This window comes from Talpa europaea, assembly GCF_964194135.1.
Source record: "Talpa europaea genome assembly, contig: HAP1_SCAFFOLD_296, whole genome shotgun sequence".
Classification (NCBI taxonomy): Eukaryota; Metazoa; Chordata; class Mammalia; order Eulipotyphla; family Talpidae; genus Talpa; species Talpa europaea.
In genome coordinates this window covers 29,133-38,910 of record NW_028167835.1, presented here as the reverse complement: position 1 = coordinate 38,910, position 9,778 = coordinate 29,133, and the positions used below count along the sequence as shown (strand labels likewise).

General features: G+C 50.2%; 1 protein-coding gene across 1 annotated transcript; it reads left to right on the top strand.

Moving 5' to 3' along the window:
• Window positions 1-3,462: 3,462 nt before the first annotated feature.
• LOC311188130 (catechol O-methyltransferase-like) lies at window positions 3,463-7,895 on the top strand (the record flags this gene model as incomplete). The annotated part of the gene is made up of 4 exons (XM_084259885.1): window positions 3,463-3,742; window positions 4,512-4,705; window positions 5,043-5,174; window positions 7,692-7,895. The coding sequence occupies 4 exons, from the start codon at window positions 3,463-3,465 to the stop codon at window positions 7,893-7,895; spliced, it is 810 nt and encodes a 269-aa protein (XP_084116011.1).
• Window positions 7,896-9,778: the final 1,883 nt, after the last annotated feature.

The window sequence follows — 9,778 nt, the reverse complement described above, 5'->3', positions numbered from 1 at the left end:
CGAGTCAGGAGAGGTCTGCTGCGCCATGTGGGTCACCTCCCTGTCTGGGGATCAAACTTCTGCCCTGCAGGGGCTGTGGGTAGCTTCATAGTGCTGCGTCTTAACCCCTGGCACCACCAGGGAGGCCCCCAAAATTATTTTTTCTATAGTTGTATTTAGAGGAAAGTTTATGAGGACCTTGCTATTCTGTCATACTGTAGGTGGAGTCCTCCTCTTTCTATGGATTCTAGATATTCTAGAATATTCTAAATATTCTGTAGATATTTCATATTTGTAGAATCAGTATTTTTTGTCTTATTTTATTTAGCATAATGTCTTCAAGGTTCATCCATGTGGTAGCATGTGTTAGTGCTTCATTTTAATAATTAAATAATATTCCATTGCACAGACATACCCCATTTATTTATTCATTCATCGGTGGACACTTGTTTCCAACTTTTGGCTGTTGTGAATGCGTTGTGAATATTGGCGTAGAAATATCAGTTCAAGTCCTTGAACCAAATTCAAGTTATTTTGGGTATACACCTAACAGCGGAATTGCTGGAAATATAGTAATACTATATTTAACTTTTTGAGTTACCACCAAACTGTTTTTCCTGTTATCAGCTGTACCACTTTACATTGCTGTTAGCAATGCATAGACATTCCAGTTCATCTATATTCTCTCCAATACTTGTTATTTCCCACGGTTTGCTTTTGAAAATTGCCATCCTAGTGGCTGTGAAGTGGCATCTCATTGTGATTTTGACTTGCAATTTCTTTCCTTTTTTTTAATAATTTTTAATCATTTTATATATATATATATTTATTTTACATCATTCTTGTACAATGTATGTTTTCTCCCCTCAGGTGTCATCCCCATGAAATTCCCACCACCAACTCACCTGTGTCCCATCACCATAGTCCCTTTTGTGCTCTTCCGACCCCTTTTGATCCTTCTCCCTCCTCCTCCCCTGCAGAATGTCTCTGCCTTATAGTTGCCCGTTTAATTTTATTTTTAATTTATTATAATTATACTCCCTCCCATCCCTGTTTCCTCTACATTCTTCCTATAAGTGAAACCAATCTGGTATTTTTCTTTTTCTTTCTGGCTTATTTCACTGAGCATGATCCCTTCTAGCTCCATCCATGTTGCTGTGAATGTCATGAGCTTATCTATTTTGATTGCTGAGCAATATTCCATTGTGTATATACACCACATCTTCTTGATCCAGTCATCTATTTTTTGGGCATTTGGGTTATTTCCATAGCTTACCTATTGTAAAAAGTGCTGCTATAAACATAGGGATGCAGGTGTCCTTTTGAATTAATATTTTTGTGTCCTTTGGGTAGATTCCTAGGAGTGGAATTGCTGGGTCATATGGAACCTCCGTATTTAGTAGTTTGAGGAACCTCCACATAGCTTTCCATAGTGGTTGGACCAGTTTGTACTCCCACCAGAAGTGTAGGAGTTCCTTTTTCTCTACATCCTCACCAACATTTGTTGTTGCTAGTTTTCTTTTTTAAATATGTGCCATTCTCATTGGTATAAGGTGGTATCTCATTGTGGTTTTGATTTGCATTTCCCTGATTACAAGTGATGTTGAACATTTTTTCACATGCCTGTTGGCCATTTGCATTTCCTTGTTGGAGAAGTGTCTTTTTAGCTCTTCTGCCCATTTTTTGACTGGATTGTTTACTTTGTTTTTGGTGAGTCTCATAAGCTCTTTGTAGATCTTTGTGATTATTGACTTGCAATTTCTTTTTTTTTTTTTATAGAGGCATGTTTTATTTATTTATTTATTTGTTTGTTTGTTTTGTTTATACATGCACTGGGTACAGTCAGAAGCGCGGGAGGGTGAGAGAATTCACCAGAGCCAGAGCGGGGAGCAGAGCAGGCAGAAGGACCGAAGTACACTGCTGAGGGGAGCAGCGGGCGGCAGGAGAGGTCTGCGCGCCATGTGGGACCCTCCTCTGGTGGCCGAGGAGCAGCCGGGGATCAAACCGGCGCCGCAGAGGCTGCGGGCAGCTTCGCAACCCAGCGCTCAACCGCTGCGCCACCGGGGAGGCCCGACTTGCAATTTCTTAATGGCTAGTGCTGCTGTGCTTACTGACCATTGTATCTATCTTTGGAGAAATGCTTATCTAAATCTTTTGCTCATTTTCTAATTGGGTTATTTGTTGTTGTTGCATTGTAGGAGTTTTTTATATATGTAGGATCTTAAACCTGTATCAGGTATGCAATTATTTTCTTCCCTTCTGGAGTTGCACTTTGGCCCCCTTGATAATATCCTTTGATGCAGAAGTTTTTCATTTTAGTAAAATTCGACTTCCCTATTTTTCTTTTGTTGCCTGGCTACTGGTACTACATCTAAGATTCCACTGCCATTGGGAGCAGAGAAGAGCAGGGGCGTGAACTAAGGATTCGGGCTCATTGTATGTACAGTTCTGATTTGCTGAACTCATGTTCACTCTGCCTTGTGTAATAGGCCACATTGCTAAAGTTCCCCTAGAAGTCTGAGTGTTCACACTGCCCGTGGGGCAGGCCTTAGCTTTCCTGTGCATCCACTGCTGTCTGTCGAGCCCCCTTCTTGTCTAGGGCATTGGGGTTTGGAGTCCTGAGCTGTTCTCGAGGGGTCTCCCCTGCCTATTGTCCCAGATATGTTTTTCCATATGTGGGTTCTCAGGAAGCTGTATCCTGAGACCCTTTCCCGTGAGTGAAACCGAGTCGCACCAGCCTGGGTAAAGCATGTTCCTATTTCATCCTTTCCTATATGCTAAGCTCTCTGGCCTGAAGTCATGAACATTGCCCTAAATTTTGTGAACTTTCTCTGAGCTGGCCAGAAGGCCCACCGCCAAGGTGTTCAGCCTTGCTATGTCTCCAGGGACCCTGGGGCCAATCTCCTCTGACGGGGAGATTGTAGCTTGGGCTACTGTCCAAATTATTGTTTGCCAGGAGGAATTCACATGACTGTAACTGGCTAGTATAGCTTGAAGTGTCACACTCTGGTACAAGAGGCAGGGTTGTCCTTCTTTGTGATGGGGACAGACACACCCTGTGTGGCTGACCCCCAGGGGAGTGGCTATGGGTCTGTACCCTTTGCAGTCAGGACAGCGGCTCACCACCAGGGGTCTGCCAGATCCACACCACCTCGGTTCACCTGAAGTGTGGGCCCAGGAGCAGGAAGCTGTTCGGATCAGGGAAGGGGGGCGGGGAGGGTTCCCTGGCTACCCCAGCATTGTCATGGCCTAGGCAACTGGGGTATATGGTGAGTCTCTTGAGCCTTGGGCCCCCATCAGCACCAGGTTGGCAATACTAGCACTGCAAAATTGAAGAGTGGATGGAGGGGCCAGCTGGGGCAGGCCTGCACTAATGCTGTGGAGAGTCCTTGCTGGCCGCGGGCTACCTGGCCAGCCACCAAACTCAAAAGCCTGCTCTCCTTCCCCCTTTCTCCTCTTCCCACCCCACCCGTCCTATCACAGATGCTGGAGGCCTCATTCCTACTGCTGGCAACCCTCTTGCTGGGCCTGTTGCTGCTGACACTGCTGCTCTTTTCGAGATGCCGGGGCTTACTCTTTGTCTTATGGAATGAGTGGGTCCTGCAGAACGTCTGCAACCTGCTCATGGGCAACAGCAAGGAGCAGCGCATCCTGCGCCATGTGCTGCAGCATGCTGTAGCCGGGGACCCACAGAGTGTGATAGAGGCTATCGATGCCTACTGTTCTCAGAAGGAATGGGCCATGAACGTGGGCAACAAAAAAGGTGGGTAGGGAGGAACTGAATGAGGGGGGCTTAAAAAATGTGGATGGCCTGGCTTATAGGTAGTGGGCATGGAATAGGGCCCCCAGGCTGGGTTGCACAGTTCATGTGGGAAAGACCTGTTATGACTCCTCTTCTGTATGTTGTTCCCATGGGGAGGAACAAATTTTGACAAAAACCATGGTTCAGGGCTCCCTTGCCACCATCCAGCTCAGCCAACACTGGTGAGTGGTGATATTAGGGCTCCATTCAGCAGAGCTGGGTGTCAGCATAGGGTGGGCAGGGGGTTCCTGAGTCCTAGCGGAGCATGAGTGTGTGGGACCCCTTGGACTCTGTCTCACCCAGACCCTGGGCCCTCCCCTGAGGGTGTGTCCCAACCTTTGGACTCCAGCCTGAGCACAGTCATGTGCTGGACTCAGCCCCCAGAGTGGATGTGACCCCCACTGCCCAGACACCTCAGTGTCTAGATCGAGATAGCCAGGAAGGTGCCAAGTGCAGCACTTGGGCAGTGTGAGGTGGGGCATCCACAGAAGGTGACTCTGGGTTAGGATGAGTTGGGGTTAGTCAGGAATGGTAGGAGAGAGGGCCCAATGTGTACAAAGCCACACAAGCCTGAGAGAACTCGGAGAATGTGTGCATTGGGGTCTGGGGGGGGGGAAGGCTGAGGCAGACATTGCAGGGGCTGTTGCTCAGTTGGAAAGAAGCAGGCCCAGGTCTGGGAGCAGCCCTGCTCCCTCCTCTGGGGCACTCACCCTCACCCCATCCACCACAGGAGAGATTGTAGATGCTGTGGTGCGGGAAAAGCAACCCCGAGTGCTGCTGGAGCTGGGGGCTTACTGTGGCTACTCAGCCGTCCGTATGGGCCGCCTGCTACCTCCTGGTGCCCGACTGCTCACCATCGAGTTCAACCCCGACTACGCCACCATCACCCAGCAGATGCTGGACTTTGCAGGCCTGCAGGACAGGGTACAATACTCAACCTGGGTGACTGAGGTGGACACTGAAGGCAAGACAAAGGGTCATGCTCCAAGGTGCCTCCCAGGCCAGGTTTCACAGAACCCTCTGCAGCAGCAGAGGGCCCTCCACACCCACACCCTAACCACTTGGGCAGGGGCTGGGTCAGGGCACATACCCTATTCCATGGAGCAGGAAAATCCTAAGGCTGCCCCTGGAGGGAGGAGGGTAGAGCACAGGGACGCATCTCCCCAGAACCATAAAACTGTTGGGAGATACTTGTGTGGTTGTCTAGGCTGGGTGGTCTGTTTGCCCCCTCTGGGTACAGTCACTGACAGCACTGTTCCAGGTCACTGTTATCCTTGGGGCATCTCAAGACATCATCCCCCAGCTAAAGAAGAAATGTGACGTGGACACACTGGACATGGTCTTCCTTGATCACTGGAAGGACCGGTACCTGCCAGACACGCTCCTGCTGGAGGTGAGCCATATGGTCTAATTATGGGCCTTGGAGCTGGCTGCAAGCACAGGGGCCACCTGGTCAGTGGACCTCAGTCTCTGAAGAGCTATGTGCCCTGACCCAGCCCCTGCCCAAGTGGTTAGGGTGTGGGTATGGAGGGCCAGGTGCTGGTCATAGTGGGAGGGGAGCAGTACTGGAGGGGTGGTTGTGAAAGGGCACAGAATGTTGGGGCAGTGGGCAAGGGCCTATAACAGAGGCATGAAAGCTTTGAAGGGGACTTTGGCTGGCGAGAGCAAGGTTAGAATGCCACTGGCCTTGGGGGATGGCTGTAGGGAGAGCAGTGCAGAGGCCTGGGAACCCCAGAGAGGTGCTGAGGTGGTCATCGGAGGGGTATTGGGGACTAGAAATTGGATAGGGGCCTGCATTAGCAAAGAGGGGCAAGCAGTGGGGGAACGGCAGGGAGATCCACAGGCTAGGAGTGAGCAGCTGTGAGGAGCATGCCTGGGTAGGGGATGCCCACCCCAGGGCAGAGGGGCACAGACCTGGCAATCAGGACTTGAGCACAGAGACCAGGTGGCCAACCCAGCTGGGCCTGCTTGCAGGGAAAACACAGAGTTTCAGCAGCTTTAGTGTGTAATAATTACAGGGGCCTGCATTTATAGAGAAGCAGCAAATATTGCCATTTAGCAACTAGGAAATTAATAATTTTCTAGTGGTGCTTGCTCAAAGCTGGTAATTATCTCAAAAGAAGAGAAGTCATGAATTAGGGATGATTGTATTTTTTCAACATGGGGCCCTGCAGCCCTCCCTTCAGTTGGAAGTAAGGGGCTGAGGAGATGGCAGGGTGGATGGCAATTCAAAATAGGATGGTCCCTTTAAGGAGGTCTCAGTCCCTGCTCACAAGGATAACATGGCAGCAGCTGACTTCCCCAGAGCCAGAGGAGAGACAGAGATAGAAAGGGCCAAGAGGGAGCCAGGATTTGTGTAGGCTCTAAAGCCGTAACTGTCACTTCCTCTTCCTTTGCAAAGTATGGCCTACACCAATGGGAGAGGTAGAGTCAGGGGCCCTTCATGCAGTTGAAATGCATCGTGTTTCTTCCCCATGACAAGAGCAAGACAGGCTGTATCTCTGGCCAGAATTCTCCAGGGGGGCATCTAGGGTCTGTGATGCCAGGGAACGGTACAGCCTTCTGCCCCCTTATGAACAGCCTCTTCAGGGATGGGTGGGCCCTAGCTCCTTCCAAGGTGACCAAAGTTGCTCTCTTTCTTTTATTCCTCTTTCATGGCTAACCCATGGGTGTGTAGTATCAGATGCATTTCACAACCTATGGATTGTCCCACCTGTGGCGAGTGATGATGCCTCAATCCTCCAGCAGGACCCTACCTCAGGACTATGCATATCCTGCCCCCAACGTGAGCTGTCATTTGGGGCCTAGACTAGAGGTGCCTCCTCGTGGACTATTCTTTCTTTGGATCACTGATCTCATGGCTATATGTTTGCCATGACTCTGAGGGCCATAGCTTCCCCCACAGCACAACAGGAAGGAAGTTACTACAGCCACCACCAGGACAGCCGAGACCCCTGTAAGGCTGTCCTAGGCACATCCCGGGAGGGTTGTGGAGCTAAGTCTCCATGTTTTTAGGTCACTTGGACATGCCCTGTGCATGTGGGCCTGCCAGCAATTTTGAGACACACCTGGAGTCACTTGTTTGATTTTGCTTTCAATCTTGGCGATTACTGTTTATTTTTATTTTATGATTATGTATTAAAAAGCCTATGCTTCCAAAGTCAGGTCAGACAATGTGACTAGGGCATCTCTCGGCCTAGCCTGACATACCTGTTTCCCCTGTACCCACAAAAAATTCCTCAGGTTTCTTGTCTTACTGCTCCCCATAATCTAAAAAGCTCCAGAGCCCAGGCTCAGAAATGCCAGCCAGTTGCCCAGGCATTGATGAACATCGGGTGTCTCAAATACCAGAGCTTGGCGATGTCCAGAGTGAAGCCCTGGGGGAGGAGACGTGGGTAGGAGGTCTGCTCTCTCTCCCCTAGCCCTTCATGGCCACCCTGGTCTACTGACAACCAGATACCCAGTACCAGGTATCTCTCACCTGGAAAAGCCACGTGTTTCTGATACCAGGAGACAGGGGATCCTACTGGTCTTAAGCTGGTACTGTGGCCCATATTCTGGCTCCATATTGCCCCACCTCACTCATCTACTAGCACTAAGTGAATACCTACTAAGTGCCTCATGCAGTTGTAGGCACTGGGGATACAGGAGTTAACAGAGGAACAAAAGATTCTCAGAGCTGAGGATGTGTCTGCACTCAGCAAAGCCTCTTCCTGCAGTGGTCACTGCTGGGAGAGATGGAAGACAGTGGAGAGACTGGTGTGACCCCAGGAGCTAGATTGCAGCTGACTCCAGGACCATGCACAGGCCACTGGAACCTCCCCACCTAGCCAGGAGCCCCTATCCTGGTTTGGGTATGGCTCACCGGTCACCCTCACCCTCTCCCCCTCCAACTGTCTGTTTCCTGTAGGAGTATGGCCTATTACAAAAAGGGACAGTGTTGCTGGCTGATAACGTCATTTTCCCAGGAGCACCGGAATTCCTGGCACATGTTCGTGGGAGCAGCCGCTTTGAGTGCACGCACTTCCCCTCTTACCTGGAATACTCACAGATGGTGGCGGATGGCTTGGAAAAGGTCATCTATCTGGGCCCAGGCAGCCCGGCAAGGCCTTAACTGCCCGCCCTACTCTCGGCTCTCTTACTAAACCTGGTTATGAAGAGTATGGTAGAGATGCTCCTGCCAGTCCCACTTCTGCAGTTCTGGGGTCTGCCCCTGACATAGGACACTTGAGGCGTGTATGCCCAGGTTGGTCCACACTGGCCCGTCTACACAGTGGATCCAGACTGTCAATACTGCCTACCCCCAAGTGCAAATGGCTCACTATGCAAAATCACTGCAATAAATGTGGAAAGCAAATCCCACTGATGATGTCACTCGTCCCCACCAGCATTCTAGTTGGGTTTCTTACACAGGCCGTCCTCAGGTATGGACAGAGCCACACAGGAAATAGCAGGGGGCTGGGAACATCTGGGTCTGTGGGAGTACACTCAAGTCTGTTCCTGAGGTATGCTGCCACCAATGGCAGTAGTTCCTTGGAGTGGCCACGAGCCAACTCAGAGCACACTACAGTTCTTTCACCTCCTTTTTAAGAAGGAAATACAACTTCTTTACTAAAACTGACTAGCTATTAATAATCTTATATGCAGTATCATGTTTAAAGGATATTAAAATAGAAGTAAAGATCTAAATATTTAGATACAACATGAACTCTGTGCTTCAACCACTATGCTTCTCCTTTCCTTTGATACCCTCAGCCTTGGCACCAAACGTACCATGTTCCCCTTGACTGGATGCTGCCTGCCCAAGGGCTCCCAGCCATAGCAGTGGAGGGGGAGCCAGCCCTGCTCAGCACTGCTCCTGTGGCCAAAGGCCCAGTCACAGCTCCATGGGGCCTGGGTCCCCCCCAGCTGACCCTGAATGGTGATGCATTCACCAGGCCCACCTGGCCTTGTTTCTGGAAGAGGGAGTGGGTTCAGGCTGCCCAGTTGGCAAGTTATGAAGTGCACCTAGTTTGCATTTACCCAAAGCCAGAGTTGCCCCCAGTCCCCACCCTGGCCCTCTAGCCCCAAGGCCCCTGAATGGCTGGGCTGCTGGCCACCTCAGGCTCCCCAAGGACCCAGCTGAGGTCCCAGACACTGGGATACCACCCACAGGCTCAGGGTCCAGCTAACTATCAGGAGCAAATGGACTCCTCTTTGTGCACAGAAAAGGTATCACAGTAAGCCTGATATAGAGAAACACCCAGGGGCCTGGGAGCTGAGACCCTCAATACAGCAGTCATTTGGGGCCACCTCAGCCCTCTCCCCACCCATAAACAGGAAAAAGTAGCTTGTATTGAGAGATCTGAGGCACAGAGGACAGAAGTTCCTTTGTTGCTATTTTAATTTTTAAATTTTCTTACAAAAATTTAGATGTTAACCAATAACCAGTCATAATATGGATTTGTTTTTAATTATTTTTGCCAGTTATTTTCTTCTGTTTTTAAGTCATAAACAGCAGGCACTGAACAGCAGTCCCTGCCTGTTACCAACAGTCAGTTCCAGAGGTGCTATTCAGATGCCCAAGGCCACAGGGAAGGCTTCACTAAACTGGGGCTCTACCTATCCAAGGGCGGGATGGGGGCAAGCACAGCCTGACCCCCAACTCACTGCCTCCAAAGCTTCACTGTCTGGGACAGCCTCACTAAAGCAGCCATTAATCCATGGTCTGCTGGCCATGCAAGGGGAAACCTAGGGCCCTCCTAGGTAGAGGACCCTTCTCACGGCCCAGCTGCCAGCCCTCAGGGGCACTGCATAGATAGGAACACACGTTCCTACTGGCAACCCCAAAGCAGTCAGGTACCCTTTCCTGCAGCCTTCCTGGTAAGTCTGTCTGTCTGTCTGTCTGTCTGTCTCTCTCTCTCACACACACACACAGCATGACCTAGAAGGGAGAAAGGAAGGGAGCAAGGAAGAGTCAGGAAGATGTGTCCAGAAAGTCTGGCCTGGCTCAGCAAG